The following is an 18,823-nucleotide window of genomic DNA, read 5'->3' as shown; positions in this document are numbered from 1 at the left end:
TAGAAGAGATGCTGATAAAAAAAAAAAAAAAAACAATCAGTAAAAGTAGAAAAAAAATATTAATATATAATCTCTGACAGTTTTTTGACATGGACATTTTTTTCCATTATTACGGAAGCGTAGAGCTGCCACCCAGGTAAAATAAAAATCTGAGCTTTATCACGTTTGTACAATATAATTATCACGTTTGTACAATATAATTATCACGTTCGTACAATATAATATCACGTTTGTACAATATAATTATCACGTTCTTACAATATAATATCACGTTTATACAATATACTTTTCCCATTCATACAATATAATATCATGTTCGTACAATATAATTATCACGTTATTACGTGAAAACTTTATTGTCAGGTGCGAAGACGAAGAGTACGGAGCCCCTAAGGGGACGTGGAGCAAAAATTAAATAAAGTTTAGTTTCGCGTGCTCATGTGAAACTATCGCGTGCGCACGTGAAAGTTTCACGTGAGCACATGAAACTAAACTTTAGATTTTTTTTACTCTGACGTCCCCTTAGGGGCTCCGTAGCATTTAATACTCTCCAGAGTAATTATTTTTTTTTTTTTACAGTGTGGCTAGTTTAAATCAGTGGTTCTCTCGCAAGATCCATTTTCCAGTTCTCTAACCTTGATCAAAGTCACCAGTCAAACTTTCTAGCGACCCCAAAGACCTTGATTTACTGGTAAGGCATGTTTGAAGTGGAGTTAGAGTCAAGAAAAATTTATCTTACAAGCCACAGTTGACACCCCATGGTATAAATAACCACAAATTTTGCATATTGCAAATGACATCTTGTTTGAATAAGATGCCAAGCCAACAAAATAAGGACACATGCTTTGAACCGAGTAATTGCTTAAAGACCCTGCCGAATAAACATTTTGCTCATATCCCACAATTTGATTTAAAAAAAAAAAAAAAAAAAAAGCCACACAAATAGACTAAACCAAATGCACAATAAAGACAACCAGCAGTTAGAGTCTCATGAAGCTTTACTATACGAAGCTAAAAAGAAACAAAGGATGTAACTTGATTCTCTTCTGATGTCAATAAACCCTATGCCATGTCAGAGTACCTCCTTACTCATCTCACTTTAAACTGGCGTCTACGAGACCTGTAGATAAAGGATGGAGCAGTTCATTTAGAGCTACGGGGACCAAAGACAGTATCCTGAGGATATTGAGGATCCTTAGGATATGGAGGCATGAAAGGGTACTGAACAGCTGGAGATCGATAAGACTTGATGGGTTGATGGCCATAGAACATTGGGAACATGGGATATTGTGCATACTGATCCAACGGGGCAGCAGTGGTGGGAGGTGTAGTTGTGGCAGCAGTGGTCACTTCAGCTGGGCTCTTGAAGCCGTACATATAGGGAGGAAACATTGGGTACCAAGGATGATGAGGTTGTGGTGGGGCATGTTTAGGGTAAAAGTGATAAGGGTTAAACATTGGCATGGGATACATGGGATGTTGCACAGGATCTTGAGGCGGTGGGGTCGTCGTTGTACTAGGCGGCACTGTTGGAGGAAGTACATGAGGATATGGCCACCAGGGACTTTTGATTGGGAAAGGGTAAAACATTTGTTGCATGTCAAGTGGGTCTTTGACTGTGTCAGGTACAGTTGGGTCATGTGGAGCAATGGTTGGCGGCGTCAGAGGACAGAAAAGAGTCACTTCTCGGTCTCTGTACATCAAAGGGAGGTGCCTTTCATTATCCTGTGGAAAAGGATGTTAATTTTTAACACATTGTTTGTGTTATGTCCATTTCATCACATTGTGTTAAAAACGAAAAAGAAAATATCCAACACAGTGTGTCTAACACAATACGTGTTAAATATCAGCCAATCACATTGCTGCTTGCGTCACTTCACGAGTCGTTATTCTACTGAGGCAAGCAAATTTCCTCGCGCTTCAAGTTTTCATCGTCAGGACATAACTTCGATGTGTGAAGGTAAGAGAAATGTTTGTATTTGCCATTATATGATTTTAAAATGTCTTGTAATCATTTTGGAAACGGTCGAGGGGCATTTGGCACATATACGTGGTAGCCGGAAAACTGCCTCACGAATGGCGATGCAAGCTGTGCCCGCGCCTGTTGCAGATCTCGGCGATGGGAGCTTATTTTAACAAGCTTTATGGTTTCTTTTGTTAGATTTATTGTGAACAGAATCACTTTTAATTAATCATTGACACGTTGTAGCGCTTCACATGAGGAAATCCATGTCGTTCATCACGTTTTCTCTTTGAAAATGAACAGCTTCGTGGTGCCACGTATTGTGCAGATTGCCCCAAGACGCTAACATAATCTGATTCTTAAGCTTTTCTTGCCTTTTTAACCATCGCTATTTTACAATATTCGTTATGTGTAGCCTATAAATAAAAGTATCTTTATTTCACTCTTGCAGCTTTGAATGGAAGTGCTTGTGGCAGTTACTGACGAGACAGGAGACAAACAAGAGACTTCATCTCCCTCACCATCACTTGTATGCAGATGAAAATGTAAATTAAACTATTAATGTTTAAGAGGTTGTCAAATACCACTTTTTTTTTTTTTTTTTTTAACTAAAAGTACAAACTTTATTAACCATTAACAACTTTTCACTCAAGGAACAATTAAAATGTTTAAATTACTGTATTTTGACTGTTTACCTCTCTTTTTTTTTTTAAACCTTTTTGAGTTTATGTAATTGTTAGTTGCAGGTTTAATAAATAATGTATAAACTACACTTTTTTTTATAAACTTAGTTTCTTTACTGCGTGTGTCTTTATTTCATACAAGATTTAATCAAAAATAACATACTTGACACTTATGTATTTATAACACAGTGTGTAGAAGAAGAAAAAAAACACATTTTCTGTATTAGCAGGAATAACTCACTGGTTGAGTTAAAACGAACACAATTTGTCCTTAACTAGACACAAAGGCGTGTTGTTTTTAACACATCGTTTTTAAGAGATACATGTGAAAACCAGTTATGCCATGAATGACAATCCAGTCAATAATGCTTACCGTCATTTCCCAACAGCTTCCTGTGAATGGTGCAGTGACAACCAGTGAACCACCAGCAGTGTCCAATGTGAACGAGCACATAGAGTATGTTAGAAGCAGAGGCTGCCACGATCCATCCACTAAAAACAGAAGAGCAGAGTAAAACTCAAGGCCCTTTCAAATAAACTTGTAAAAATAAAATGTTCTTTATTGGCATCAATGGTTCTATTCTATTCTATCTATGGAACCTTTCAAATGCAGAAATGGTTAAAAGAGGTTCTAAAAATGTTCTTTTAAAAACAGTTCACTGAAAAATGGTTCGTCTATGGCATCACTGTAAAAACACCCTTTGGAACCTTTATTTTTAAGAATGGATTGTAGATTAAAAACGCAACAATTAAGTGACTTGCCTTTAATTTTAACATCATCTGCTCTGACGTCAAATGAGATGATCATGCCAGAGGGGAAGCAGGACACTTTAGGGAGGCGAGGACTCATGGGGCAAGATATTTGCACTGGAGCTCCCATTATAATAAGCGGCAGAATAAAACTTCCACCCTATAACAAAATATTTAAGGTTATGCAATGGATGCCATAGTTGAAAGAGTTACTTGCACTTGTCACCTTTAGCATGCACACTAACCTGTTGTCTGACATGACATCCCCGATACGGAGCAACAAGAGAGACATCCCTACGTTGCCGATTTAATGAGAAACCACAGCTGGCTGGCATCTTAGACAAAGGGACTGGCGACTCCTCTCCTGATGGTTGAGAAAACTTAAATCTACATTTAAGGAGAAAAAAAAAAAAAAAAAAACACCCACACCCACACACACACACACACACACACACACACCAAAAATACCAACGACACTTACCTCGATCAACCATAAATTGCGGGGTTCTTGGTCCTGGAATGCGCAAGGTCATTGAATCATTGCTACAGTGCACAGAGGGACCAAGACGTCGCAGCTTAGCTTTAGCAACCCAAGATGGTGCTAAACACAAAACAATTCAGCTTTATCACCACATTTAAAATGTATCACATTTTAATTTGGGATCTTAATTACCTTCAACATTTGACTGATACTCAGACTCTGTTGACATCAGGTCAGATGTTTTTATTTCACCATCTGAAGCTGCACCTTGACCACCAATTAACAGTTTGCCAAAACGGATTGAGCGTTCAGAAACTACTCCAGAAGTAGCACCCATTTCAGAAAAGGCCCCAGGTTCAGCTGTTAAAGAAGTGGTCAGCATTGTCACAGCCATTGTAAAAAGTAAGATGGCCTCTACCCAAGGCATGGTAAGTTTGTTGTACTACTCAAGTAAACACAAAAATTCACAATTTTGAGACAAAAATCCTAACTACACATGTTGAAAAGCTTACTGAGACATAGTGTGCTATTTTTACTCACTTTTGAATCACTAAGTGACATTGGTTGACCAATCAAATATGTTCATTAATCAGCTTGTTGTTTGCACCTGTGCCTCATTAAGCTGAAACGGCTGAGTTTGGAGCTTAGAGTGATGCCAAATTATGCCAACATTCTAAGTATTTATTGATAGACCTTTACGTTCATGTAGATTTTTTTTATCCAAAGTGATTAACAAATGAGAAACATGGTTCATCATAAACACAAGGGTACTAGGGTCATTCCATGTCAACTAAACTAGAGGTCAACATAGTGTCAAATAGCAGAGTAGGGGTGTAACCCCAGCATCCTGGCCAAATTCACCCACTGGCCTCTGACTATCATAGCCTAATAATCATCCCCATATACTGATTGGCTTCTTCACTCCTTCTCCCCACCAATAAGCTGCTGTGTGGTGGGCATTCTGCCTGGCATCACATGATCTAGGTAGATGCTGCATATTGCTGGTGGTTAAGGAGATTACCCCAAAAGCACTATATAAAATGTAACAATTAAAAAAAGTTATACAATAGACAACTCCCAAAGGAATTTGATTTCACTTTTAAATAAGGGGCAATAACTGCCACAATAATTAAAATGGGCATTTTTACCTTTATACCTCATGTGTATGCATCATCTTTAAAATTCAAGTAACTTAGGATGGTCTACGGTTTAAATCAATGGTTCACCTGCAAGATCATTTTCTTGCAGAGTTCTCCAAACTTGATCAAAGTCACAGGTCTAACTTTCTAGTGACCCTCAAGACATTAACTGGTTCAGAAGTTTTTGATTAGGCTTGGAGTTGAGCTCTGCAGAGAGAAAAAAAAAAAAAAAGGTTGAGAACCCATGATATAAACCACAAATTGCAATAAGACATCTTGTTTGAATAACTTACCAAGCCAACAAAATAAGGGCAGATGCTTTATATGCTTTGCTTAAGTGAGCAAAATATTTGGCAGTGTTTGTCTTTACAGGGATTTTAAAAAAATAAAATAAATTCATCCCACAATTTGACAGAAAAAGCTGCACAAGTAGATTTCACCAAATGCACAACCAGGTAATAAAGACAACCAACAGTTAGAGTCTCATGATGCTTTATTAGGCTTATACAAAGCAAGAAGGATGCAACTTCATTTTCCTTCTGATGTCATTAAACCCCATGCCACGTCAGAGTACCTCCTTACTCATCTGACTTTAAACTGGTGTCTAGTTCATTTAGAGCTACGGGGACCAAAGACAGGATACTGAGGAAGCTGAGGATACTGAGGATGCTGAGGAAGCTGAGGATACTGAGGATACTGAGGATGCGGAGGATGCTGAGGAAGCTGAGGATACTGAGGATGCTGAGGATGCTGAGGAAGCTGAGGATACTGAGGATGCTGAGGAAGCTGAGGATACTGAGGATGCTGAGGAAGCTGAGGATACTGAGGATGCTGAGGAAGCTGAGGATACTGAGGATGCTGAACAGCTGGAGGTCCATAAGACCCGATTGGTTGATGGCCATAGAACATTGGGAACATGGGATATTGTGCATACTGATCCAACGGGGCAGCAGTGGTGGGAGGTGTAGTTGTGGCAGCAGTGGTCACTTCAGCTGGGCTCTTGAAACCGTACATATAGGGAAACATTGGGTACCAAGGATGAGGTTGTGGTGGAGCATGTTTAGGGTAAAAGTGATAAGGGTTAAACCCTGGCATGGGATACATGGGATGTTGCACAGGATCTTGAGGCAGCGGAGCAGTTGTTGTAGTAGGAGGCTGTACATGAGGATATGGCCACCAGGGACTTTTGATTGGGAAAGGGTAAAAACTTTGTTGCATGCCGAATGGGTCTTTAATGGAGTCAGGTACAGTTGGGTCATGTGGAGCAATGGTTGTTGGTGGTGTCAGAGGACAGGAAAGAGTCACTTCCCGGTCACCATACATCAAAGGGAGTTGCCTTTCAGTATCCTGTGGAAGATGTGAGCCATCAACTAGCGTACGTATGAAAACCAGACAAGCCATGAATGACAATCAGGTCAATAACGCTTACCGTAATTTCCCAACAGCTTCCTGCGAATGGCGCAGTGACAGCCAGTGAACCACCAGCAGTGTCCAATGTGAACGAGCACATAGAGTATGTTAGAAGCAGAGGCTGCCATGATCCATCCACTAAAAACAGAAGAGCAGAGTAAAACTCAAGGCCCTTTCAACTAAACTCAAAATAAAGGTTCTTCGTTGGCATCAATGGTTCCATTAAGAAACTTCAACATCCATGGAACCTTTCAAATGCAGAAAGTGTTTGGAAAAAAAAAAAAAAAAAAAAAAAAACCCACGCACACCACACAGCTCTTTTAGAAATGGTTCACTGAATAATGGTTCTATGGCATCACTGTAAAAACACCCTTTGGAACCTTGAAGCGTGGATTGTAGATTAAAATGCAACAATTTAGGTGACTTGCCTTTAATTTTAACATCATCTGCTCTGACGTCAAATGAGATGATCATGCCAGAGGAGAAGCAGGACACTGTAGGGTGGCGAGGACTCATGGGGCAAGACATTTGCACCGGAGCTCCCATTATAATAAGCGGCAGAATAAAACTTCCACCCTATTAGGAAATATTTTTAAGGTAATGCAATGGATGCCATAGTTGAAAGAGTTGCAACTGTCACCTTTAGCATGCACACTAACCTGTTGTCTGACATGACATCCCAGATATGGAGCAACAAGAGAGACATCCCTACGTTGCCGGTTTAATGAGAAACCACAGCTGGCTGGCATCTTAGACAAAGGGACTGGTGACTCCTCTCCTGATGGTTGAGAAAACTTAAATCTATAGTTAAGGGGTTTAAAAAAAAAAAAAAAAAAAAACCCCACACACACACACACACACACACACTACCACCAATGACACTTACCTCGATCAACCATGAAGTGCGGAGTTCTTGGTCCTGGAATGCGCAAGGTCATTGAATCATTGCTACAGTGGACAGAGGGACCAAGACGTCGCAGCTTAGCTTTAGCAAGCCGAAATGGTGCTAAACACAAAACAATTCAGCTTTAGTCTCCACTCAAAATATATGAAATTTTAATTTGTGATCTCAGTTACCTTCCTCATTTGACTGATACTCATCAGACTCTGTTGACATCAGGTCAGATGTTTTTATTTCACCATCTGAAGCTGCACCTTGACCACCAATTAACAGTTTGCCAAAACGGATTGAGCGTTCAGAAACGACTCCAGAAGTAGCACCCATTTCAGAAAAGGCATCAGGATCAGCTTTTAAAGAAGAGCTCAGCATTGTCACAGCCATTGTGAAAAGTAAGATGCCCTTTGCCCAAGGCATGGTAAGTTTGCTGTACTACTCAAATAAACACCAAAATTTACAATTTTGAGACAAAAATCCTAACATACAAACTCTGACAAGCTTATTGAGACATACTGTGCTATTTGTACTCATTTTGAATCCTCTATTGGTTGACCAATCAAATATGTTCATTAATCAGCTTGTTGTTTACACCTGTGCCTCATTAAGCTGAAAGGGCTGAGTTTGTAATTATTAACATATGACTTCAGAGTAGTATGCTTGTTTGCATTTTGAAATTTAGCCAAGTGATGCCAAAATATGCCAATGTTTTGAGTCTTTATTGATAGACCTTTACGTTCATGCAGATTTTTTTATCCAAAATGATTTACAAATGAGAAACATGGTTCATCATAATCACAAGAGTACTAGGGTCATTCCATGTCAACTAAACTAGAGGTCCCCAGCTCAAATTTGTGATTTGCTGATATTTTTTCTGAAGATAGACATGTATAGTGATGAAAGCCAAGAGATTAGATGTCATGGTTGAATGTTTACTGAGCAATTCACTATTTTGTAGAGAAGGGTCAAAATAGCATTTCAGAGTTTCAGAGCCAAATTACAGATGGTTAAAAATGACTTCAGAAAGATGGCAGCATTATAATGTTATTTTTACACAGAAATTGGTAGCTCTATTAGTAAAATCTGTTGTTTTTAATTATCTTTGTTGCCCTCTATCTTGTTTTAATAGAGGAAAACAAGATGCATTCCTACTTTCACTTTGTCACTTTGTATACAGCTGATATAAAGCAGAATTTATATCAGCTGTATACAAAGTGACTAACATTTGGTTTTGAATAATGGGTAATATTTAACAATTTGAAAATGGAGCCGCATTGAGATACTCATATCTCTGGGACTGATCAATTTAGGACCTTAAAAATGTAGATTCTGAATCTAAAATCATATTGCTATACCTTTAATACTTCTTAAATTATAGGCATGCAAACTTTGGAAAAAGAATATTTATGTTCAGGAATGAAATAAAAATTTTCACATTTAAAAGTAACATTTTAATTTAAGTGTATTCAACCATTCTCTGTAATCACTTTTTATGTGCTTGTGCTAATTCTTGTTCCAGTGTGTCTGTGAAATTTAAGCTGGTGATGGGCTGCTGTTCGCCAGGGGACTTCAAACCGCTGCTGCTAAAAGATGCTGTGACTGACTCCATAACTGGCCATAAACAAACAGTATTGAGATTAGAGATTGTTTTACAACATCAAATTAAATTAAATTCAGTATTATAGCGAATAAAATCAATTCATGTTTTGCAGGGCAAAATGCATTTCAATCATGCGAAACAACCACTGCTGACCCAGCTGTCTGACATCTCAGCCTTGTGTGTTGTGTTATGCATAAAATAATAGAATTTACAGCACAGTAAAGTCATTATAAATTAAATAAAATGTATGCAAACCTTTATTTCGCTGAAGAAATGCACCAAATTGGCAGCGCCGAAAAACGATCTCTCCTGTACATAATGCAAAAAGCCTGTGTTGTGACTGTAACTCTGTATGGTTGTTTTATCAGAGACAGGCTCAACTCAGCGGTTGGGGAGAAAAAATAGCCCAGCATTAAAAACGACCCAGCAGCTTAGTTACAGAAAAACTACCCAGCACCTGCATGAAATATTAAAAATAACCCAAAATGCCCCATCAAGCTGATCCCAGAATTTTTAGAGTGCAGAAAAACTACCATGCACCTGGGTAAAAAATTAAAATAAAAAAATAATAAAAATAACCCAGCATTTGTACCAATTTCTAAAAACATTTTTTTCAAATTTTTTCATCAGTATAACAAAGGACTGTATGCATTAACAAATTCTCTCTACCGTAGTACACTGTAAAAAATGATTCTGAGTTTTAGTCAGGTGGACAAGTGAAACCATGTCCAGTCAACTTGCAGTGTCTCAGTACACAACAGGATGAGTTGTACCAACCTCAACTTGAAGAGAAATTTAAAACTTTAAATAACATGTTGATATAACAACAAAATATATGTTCTCTCAATTTTCTGCGTACTGCGCATGTGCAAGGAACTCTACGTCATGATGACGTACTATTTTACCCAAGTTGAGAAAGACGCGCTATCCGCCATTTTCTGCACGACAAGTTGCTGATCATGTCAGAACAATGCTAAGCCTGCATTTGAACGAAAACAGATGGACGTTATGGACTGCAAACAATGAAATGAGTAAGTATCCCCTGATTAGTTCTTTCTTTAATGTTAATTAAGGCTGGTTTTGCTCACTGTCCGCGTTTTGATTTCAGGCTATCACATTTCGCTAACTAGTAATGTTGCAACTCGATTAACAATTAGAAGAAACGCACATTGCCCGGCGAATTCGTAGTTATTTTGTAGTATATGTTACGCAATTAACTCGCTGACATGCTGTGAGACACGCTGTGCCAAGAGAACCAAAGAGTATAGTATTACCTGATACTGAGCATTTGTGTGTGTGCTAAAAGCTAACGAACTGTTACAGCCGCGGTTCTCGGATCTCCAGTAAAGGCACTGCGAATATGGGAAAATGCAAGTGAATAACAAATAAAACGTGCGCCCACTGGAAGATGAAGATCTATCAGTTATATCAAACAGCACTTTTAACATGAGGAACATGCAATAACTGTTCTGTGAAAACGTAAATGAAATTTGCTATTTATTTTTGTATGCACATTGTTTGTTAAGCTTATTAGATGAATCCTCCTTTCTGTACAAAGCTAAAGACTAAACATTTGTTTGTACATAACAGCCTTGGTTACTTTTTCAAGATTATGATGATGATTTAACTGATGTTATGATCACAAATTACTTTATTTGAATGTGTTTGAGCATATTTTCATCTGCTGGGACGAATAGATATTATTACTTGTGATGTGAACCGTTTTTTAACCGATTCTTTCAAATGAAATTTGTAAATGCATTTGTTTTTATAGATCACCAGGCTTGTATCAAAGGACCGGATCAAGTCTGTTTTGTTTCAAGGCCTAGATCAGGGGTGCCCAATACGTCGATCGCGATCTACTGGTCGATCGCAGAGGTGGTGTTGGTAGATCGCACGGCATTAACAATTAGACGTCAAATTGAGTAGACGATCAGCCAATGTATTCTTCATTGCCGATTCTGAATTTTTCAAGCATGAGACGGAGCTATAGACAGCTATACAACTTACTATAGCCCACATACTAATAACAGCTTAGATATGTTATGTAGCCTAATTTGCGCGCATTGGGGAGTCGCTCTCTTAACGCGGGGTATTAAAATTTATTTTGAATGCGCGTGCGCGTATTACTTTTGGTTTCGTTTAAACGGTCGCGCGAAACTCTCGGCGCGCTGAGCGTGCATTCTACAATACAAGAGATAACTTTAACAAAACCATTCGAAAGTGGGAGGACACCAACGGGATTTTGAAAAGCGTGTCCCCAGTGGAAATTACGCCCCTGCGTGAGTGGAACTCGGCAGCTGAGTTATCATCTGATGTGTGTATGCCGCGTTGGACAGTATACTGAGACGGAGGCGCCAGAATCGTATCTGACAAATTGTGCGCTGTATGAAGAAATATAGTTTATTTCTTCAAAAGCAGATTGTGGAGACCTTTTATTGTCCACAATCAAAAACCGTCATATCACACCCCCCAAATCTGGAACAGAGGTTGGGTGAGAGGAAAGAAAAACGTCCGGTTCCTAATTCAGCGCAGCGCAGTGTTTGTGTCAGGGAGTGATTGACGGCTAAAATCTTAAATATGCATTAAAGGAAATAATGTAAAGCTGAAGTTTAAATGTTATGTAATGTTGGAGAGAACGGCGAACCTGTCGCTGTATCAGCTTACAGCAGTCTGTGCAGTAGTTAGAACGTTTTGTAAAGAAATGAAACCAAGTTGCACCACAACAATTTCTCGCACTCGCACAAATGCTCCCAAATACAATTTGAGGTCGCGCAGATTAAATTTTGGGAGCATATGCGACCAAAACGGTCGCAATTTCGAGCCCTGAATGTGGGTTCATGTAGTTATGCAAGCTACACCATCATATAAAGAATTCTCAATATATTCATAAATGAATATATGTTTTGTATTTTTATAGTAGGTAGATCATTTTGACTTTGTCATTTTATAAGTAGCTCACAAGCCAAAAAAGTGTGGGCACCCCTGGCCTAGATGATCATCTCTCAAATAGGGCTGGGCGGTATATCGAGTTCTGGGGATATATCGATATGATTCCCCAACGCGATACGGGATTATCCAATATCGTTCATATCGATATGGCACATGCGCGTGCTGCGTGAAAACGAGGGTTTTAAAACGCCGCTAAAAAGCATTGACCCAAGATACGAGCTACCCAATCGCAAGTACTTTGCATCAGAAGCTCTGCCGCAAATGTACAGTGAGGTCAGAGGGAAGCTTTCCGAGCGGCTCGCAAAAGTGACTCATTTCGATGGAAAACGCAATATGTTGGGGTTACGTCGCAAAATATTGTAAATATATCTTTTTATACTGTATTTTTATACATATTTATGTTTTAAACTATGAAGGTTAGCCAATGGATATCACACAATCAACGTGAAAACTGAGCAATATGTGAAAGCGAAAGTAAAAACAGCTCTTTCAGCATCCGACGTGCACATTTTCTCAGAGACAATGATAGACGAATATACTTCATATGCTGATATTACACAATAATTTACTTCCCTAATATTTCTCTTGTGCGCCGAACACAGTGAGGAAAACATTAAAAGAAACGTATTTTGTGTAGGCAAGGGGGGTTGTTTTTGAAAGTCGGTGTTTAAAATAAAGCTCTCATTTTCATTGATGACTGCAGTATTGTAAGGGTTAAGAAAGTCTTAATTATGATTTCAGGTTGTCTTAAATTGGGGACTAAAAGGCAAGAATTGCGATGAAACTTTATAAGGCTATGCATTATATAAATAAGAGCGCTGCACGTTTCAAAGTCAGCTGCGGAGCTGTTTTTTTGTGCCATTCTGACAGCGCCTCCTGCTGGAAGAGAATGATCTGACATTTTTAATCAGCTTGTACGTCGGCTGTTGTCAAAAAGATTAATGTAAAAAAAAATCAATCCATGGTTTTAAGCAGCAAACACGTAGAGTTGTACATGTGAACTGACGGATCGACAAGATCAGGTGTTATACAAATTTAAACAATTAAGGCAGTAAAATATATGCATGTTAATATAATGTGAGCAGGGTTCATTACTGGACCTCGAGCCGTTTTAGTTGAAGATCCCTGGTCTATTTTTTTTTTTTCATTTCTATTTTTTTCATAATTTGAAATATGTTGTGCAGCTTATAGTGTTAAGCAGAAGAAACAACCTGTACTGTATTTTATTTATCAAAGATTTTGTGCAGCTGTTTATTTGTTGTGCAGCTGTTTATTTGTAAGCAGGGAGGGAAACCCCCGTGTTTTAATTATATTTTGCTCAAAAACTGTTTAATAAAGTTTTAATAAAGGCTTTGACTCTTAAGTAACCATTTATGGAAAAATACCGGATATATATCGTATACCGTCATTCCTCCTAAAAATACCGAGATATGAATTTTTGCCCATATCGCCCAGCCCTACTCTCAAAGCATCATGAGGACATTCTAGATATGACTTCAACACTGGAGAGCCGTGATAATGATGTAAGTACATTTATTTTAAATCAATCTTTCTCTGCCCAAAATAACTAATCTGATCATTTACTCACCTTCATGTTTGTCCAAACTTCTTCCTCTCATCATTAAAATAGTGATAGTGACATATTTTCATACAATGAAACAGAAAGAATGCCATTCTAAAGCGGAAGCAGATGATCAGATTTTGATTAAGATTACCAAAAAAAAATTTTTCAGAGGATTAACTTGCATGGATTGATTGTTCACCTTAATAAATATTGTAAATGTTGATTTAATGCAGACTTTGACAGTTTAACACTGATCATTTTCATTGTATCGAATGGAATACATTTTTATTTTTTTATTTTTTTGGAGTGGCATGTTAGTGAGTAAACGACTATTATCATCTTTTTGGTAACCAGTCCCTTAAAGTGTTGTTACAACCCCAATGAATCTAAGGCAGGGGTGCCCAATTCTGCTGCTGGGGAGCCAAGATCCAGCAAAGTTTAGCTTTAACCCCAATTAAACACACCTAAACCAACTAATCAAGATGTCCAGGATCACTTTAAACTTCCAGACAGATCTGTTTAACCAGGTTGGAGTTAAACTCTGCAATAAATTATTGGCCCTCCAGAAGCAGATTAGACAACCCTGATTTTAATGGCATGAGCATGTTACAGCCACTATTAAATCTTATTTTGGTGCTGAACAAAAAGGTAACAAATTAATAAAATTATACAAGTTTAAATGTGCAAATTTAAAATAATTTTTTTGTGTTTTTATCTATATTATACAATTTTATTTATATTTTATTTTTGTTATAAAAAACATGAAAGACATGATGAGAGGGAGAAAAGATAAATGAATAAAGAAAATCAAATGATTTAATGAATAAAGCTGGTACTTTAACCATCCTATATTTTACAGACAACAACCAAAAGATGATGACAGCAGCATTGCTGGGTACATGAGAGAGATTCCTACAAAATTCATGAAGACATGCAAGGTAAGCTTAAAAATGTACAACCCGTTTACACTAGTGCGTTTGTGTTTTAAAGTTAAAACCTCGTCTACACTGGCGTTTACTCTGCTTACTGTGTTTCTCAGTCTACACTACACAACTAAAAACGCATGTCACATGACTATCGTACAGCCATAGATGTGTATAGGTAGATGCCCTGTTACTTAGATGGCAGAAGCATCTACATGCTTGGAGCGTTCGAAAGGGGCGTCTATCTATACACAGTGTTTCCCCTACCATTATCTTAGGGGGGCGCCCCGCCCCCCCAACGGCACCCCCGCCCCCCTTGAATGTCAAGTTCATTTTATTTTTGATATAGTGTCAGATCACAATAGAAGTCATTAAGGTTATCTTTCCTATAGAACAGGGCTATACATTGTTCTTTTATTAAACAAACTAAATTGCCTTGTGTTATTTATCTTATTTACACGAAGGCATGTCATTTCTGTCTTTACATGATCGCGTGTTTACAATGTCTCATCTGCGAAAACACAGACGGGATCGCGGACTCCATTCATAAAAACCGAATCTACTATAGCGCGAAATGCCACGTAAATTCGTCGATTTTTGGATTAATAAATCAAAAGTTGGTCTGTTACTTCATTCAAATCGCGATATGGACTAGTGTCTGTGAAAACTGAAATGCAAAAAGACCGTTTCAATATGAATCCTGCATGCTCCGTTTGCCTCTGTATGTATGAATGATGGAGACGCGCTTTTACTACACGCATATACTGAAGCACACGTGACGCTCCCGCTAATTTTGGGCATTTGCATCTCGCATGAACAGATAAACTCAATATCCAAAGCTGCTGTGAGTGTCACTTTTACCGTTTCATTTGAGAAAACTAGCATCATAACATGCTGTACACAAACAGAAACTTCAAGGCAACCTGTCAAAATAAAATGTAACAGAACATTAGTCTTGTATTACTTATGTACAGTATAATGTAGTTGTTTATATATTCCTATTTAAATAATTGACATGAAACAATATATATGATAAAAATAAATATAACAAGATTAACCACTTAATTGTAGAAAAAATACTACAATTATTATTTAAATGTTAAATTATTATTATTTATTGATTTTAACAGTAAACCTCTGTTTGTTTGCCAAAAATTAAAAGGGTTTATTTTTCATTTGATTAAAAATAAATAAATGTGACTTCCGGTATGCCTCGTGGTGATTAGACGTGGTTTGAAGTCGCTCCGTGAACACTATTTGCTTTCTTATTCAACAGTACTTTATATTTCTGTTATACATATACCAAGTGACTAATTTAGTTGCACGTTTACAAGCAACAATGCCAAAACCAGGAAAATCAGGGAGAAACATTGTAGAAATGTTGACTGATAAGGGGAACGAGCAGGCAGCTAATGCTAATGCTACCGCTCCAGGGCAACCTGAGGATGAGATAACGCCGGCCTCCTTGAAGGACTTAATTGCGTCCACCATTCGCTCAGAAATTTCATCACTACGGTCTGAATTTTTATCTGAGCTTCGTTCAGCCGTTTCCACACTACAAACGACTTTGTCATCGCAAGCTCAAAAGATCGGAGACATCGAAACAGCACTTAACGACTCGGACGGCCGCCTGACAGCAGTGGAAAAGCTATGCAGTTCTTTGCAAACAGAGAACGCTTCTCTCAAACTCAAGCTGGACGACTTGGAGAACCGTTCGCGGAGGCAAAATTTAAGGATCATCGGAATTCCAGAGGGTTCGGAGGGCCAAAACACTGTTACTTTTATGACTTCATTTTTTACGGAACTTTTTGGACACGGCTCCTTTACAAAACCAGTTGAAATCGATCGTGCCCATCGTGTCGGCCAAAAATCTCAACAAAACAAGTTTCCTAGACATATGTTGGTCCGGCTCCACCATTTTCAAACCAAGGAACTCATACTTAAACTGTCCCGCGAGCGGGGCTCATTGGAGTTCAACGGAACGGTTGTTCGTATCTTCCCAGACATGTCCGCGGAGGTGGCAAGAAGTCGAGCCGAATTCAAAGAGGTGAAAACGTCACTTCGCAATGCTGGCATCACCTACGGAATGTTACATCCTGCCAGACTACGCGTCGACTTTCAAGGGCAGCGTCATATATTCCAGACCCCGCAGGCTGCGATGGATTTTGTCGGCTCCGTCATTAAGAAGGTTTGAAGGATGTGATATCCCAGTTTTGATTGAGTCTATCACTTGGACAAGTACTATGGAGAATAACACTTATGTGAAACCTTTAAGTTACATATTTGTATACTGTTGAAGGAACACGCACTATATCTCACCTTCGTTCACGGTGCACTGCCGAAAGGGCAGCTGAAATTTCAAGTGCAAAACTATTTTTTTTTCTACACTTGACTGTTGTGCTAGCTTCAGTTAGGTTTGTTAATTTTCTAATGGTTAAACGTTGTGTCTGTTTAGAACACGCGGGGGGGACAGGGTTTGTTAATTTTGTTTTTGTTTCTTTTGCTTTTTGGGCACCTTTAACCTCTTTTATATATGGCAACTTTTTGTCGTGCTCTCTTTATCATTCATATTTCCCCCTTAACATTAATAAGTTAATGTTTCTTGACAATGTCTAATATGCTTCAGGGCAAGGAGGGCAGGGTTAAATTAATCAGTTGGAATGTAAAAGGCTTGAACAATCGCGTAAAAAGTGTAAAGGTTTTTTCTAATTTAATAAAGTTGAAGGCCAATATATGTTTCCTGCAGGAAACTCATCTTAAAACTTCCAGTCATAAAAGCTTGATGAGATCATGGGTGGGGCAGGTGTTTCATTCTGGATTCAATTTTAAAGCTAGAGGTGCAGCTGTACTAGTTAACAAGAATACTCCGTTTAACCCCTCTAAAACAATTTCAGACCCCAATGGTAGATATGTAATTGTTTCAGGCTCTCTCTATGATAAAAAAGTCATACTAGCAAGCATTTATGCACCCAACTGGGATAATCCAGACTTCTTTGTGAAACTTTTTTCTAAATTCCCAGACCTGAATTCCTACCAGTTGATCATGGGAGGCGACTTCAATTGTGTTTTGAATACTTCTCTGGATAGGTCATCTTCAAAATTAGCTCAATTGTCACAATCCTCCAAAACAATTCATTCATTTTTGGAATGGTATGGTTTAACTGATATATGGCGCTTTTTGAATCCCACCTCTAAAACATTTTCTTTTTATTCTCCGGTTCACCACACTTATTCACGGATTGATTACTTTATTATTGACAACAAATTTATTCCACTAGTAAAATCTTCATTTTATGATAATATAGTTATTTCTGATCATGCTCCGGTAATAATTGAATTGGCTCTCCCTGGTTGCTACAGGACTTCATTTGTTTGGAGGATGAACGTGTTACACTTATCAGATAGTTGTTTTGTCGAGTTTATTGCCGGGAAGATCTCTACCTTCCTTGAAGTGAACTTTACAGAAGGAATTTCCGTATCTACTGTTTGGGAAGCACTCAAAGCTTACTTGCGTGGTGAAATAATCTCGCATTCTACTTATGTTAAAAAAATACGTAACAAAAAACTCTTTGAACTTTCTGAACAGATTGGCAAATTGGACCAGAAATATGCACAATCCCCAAACCCATTATTATATAACGAGAGAGCCTTTTTACAATCTGAATACAATATTACTTCAACTAGCCAGGCTGAACAGCTTCTTCTTAAATCACGACATCACTTTTATGAGTTTGGTGATAAACCGGGTAGAGCTCTTGCTTTACAGCTTAGATCCCAATCTGCTAAAAGTTTCATCACACAAATTCAAACACCTTTAGGGAATGTTGTATCAAACCCACAGGAAATCAATAATCAGTTTAAAATGTTTTACGTTTCTTTGTATCAGTCAAATTCTTTCAAGGACTTAAATCTTTTTGATAACTTTTTTGAAAATCTTAATATACCACAAATTAATAGTGAGTCAAAAGCCAAATTAGATGATCCTATAAGTATAAGCGAAATTCAAAATGCCATTTCACAGATGCAGAGTGGAAAATCCCCAGGCCCAGATGGGTTTCCCACAGAGTTTTTTAAAAAATTTTCACTTCAGATTTCCCCACTGCTATTATCAGTTTTTGAAGAATCCTTAAATAATGGTAGTCTTCCTCATTCTATGCGTCAGGCATCAATTTCACTGATTCTAAAATTAAATAAAAATCCCTTAGATTGTGGGTCATATCGTCCAATTTCTCTTCTTAATGTGGACGTAAAAATTCTGGCTAAGGTTCTTGCCCTCAGGTTGGAAGCAGTTATTCAAGATGTCATTCACTCCGACCAAACCGGTTTTATAAAAAACAGACAAGGCTTCTTTAACCTCAGACGACTAATGAACATTATTTATACTTCGTCTGACCCAGCTGTACCAGAGGCCCTAGTTTCTCTCGACGCGGAGAAGGCTTTCGACCGCGTCGAATGGGACTATT

At 38.1% G+C, this 18,823-nt stretch overlaps 2 protein-coding genes across 2 annotated transcripts; both read right to left on the bottom strand.

Moving 5' to 3' along the window:
• Positions 1 to 1,143: 1,143 nt before the first annotated feature.
• LOC141293475 (uncharacterized) lies at positions 1,144 to 4,271 on the bottom strand. The gene is made up of 6 exons (XM_073825511.1): positions 4,070 to 4,271; positions 3,878 to 3,997; positions 3,642 to 3,760; positions 3,409 to 3,556; positions 3,020 to 3,138; positions 1,144 to 1,725 (listed from the first exon to the last, which is right to left on the bottom strand). The coding sequence occupies exons 1-6, from the start codon at positions 4,269 to 4,271 to the stop codon at positions 1,144 to 1,146; spliced, it is 1,290 nt and encodes a 429-aa protein (XP_073681612.1).
• Positions 4,272 to 5,625: 1,354 nt separating this feature from the next.
• LOC141293474 (uncharacterized) lies at positions 5,626 to 7,741 on the bottom strand. Its single transcript, XM_073825510.1, has 6 exons — positions 7,504 to 7,741; positions 7,313 to 7,432; positions 7,086 to 7,204; positions 6,855 to 7,002; positions 6,446 to 6,564; positions 5,626 to 6,363 (listed from the first exon to the last, which is right to left on the bottom strand). Exons 1-6 carry the CDS (start codon positions 7,739 to 7,741, stop codon positions 5,626 to 5,628), a joined length of 1,482 nt encoding a protein of 493 aa, XP_073681611.1.
• Between the last annotated feature and the right edge of the window lie 11,082 nt (positions 7,742 to 18,823).

The sequence above is a fragment of the Garra rufa genome, chromosome 20 (genome assembly GCF_049309525.1).
Source record: "Garra rufa chromosome 20, GarRuf1.0, whole genome shotgun sequence".
NCBI lineage: Eukaryota > Metazoa > Chordata > Actinopteri > Cypriniformes > Cyprinidae > Garra > Garra rufa.
This window is presented reverse-complemented; position numbering and strand designations above follow the sequence as displayed.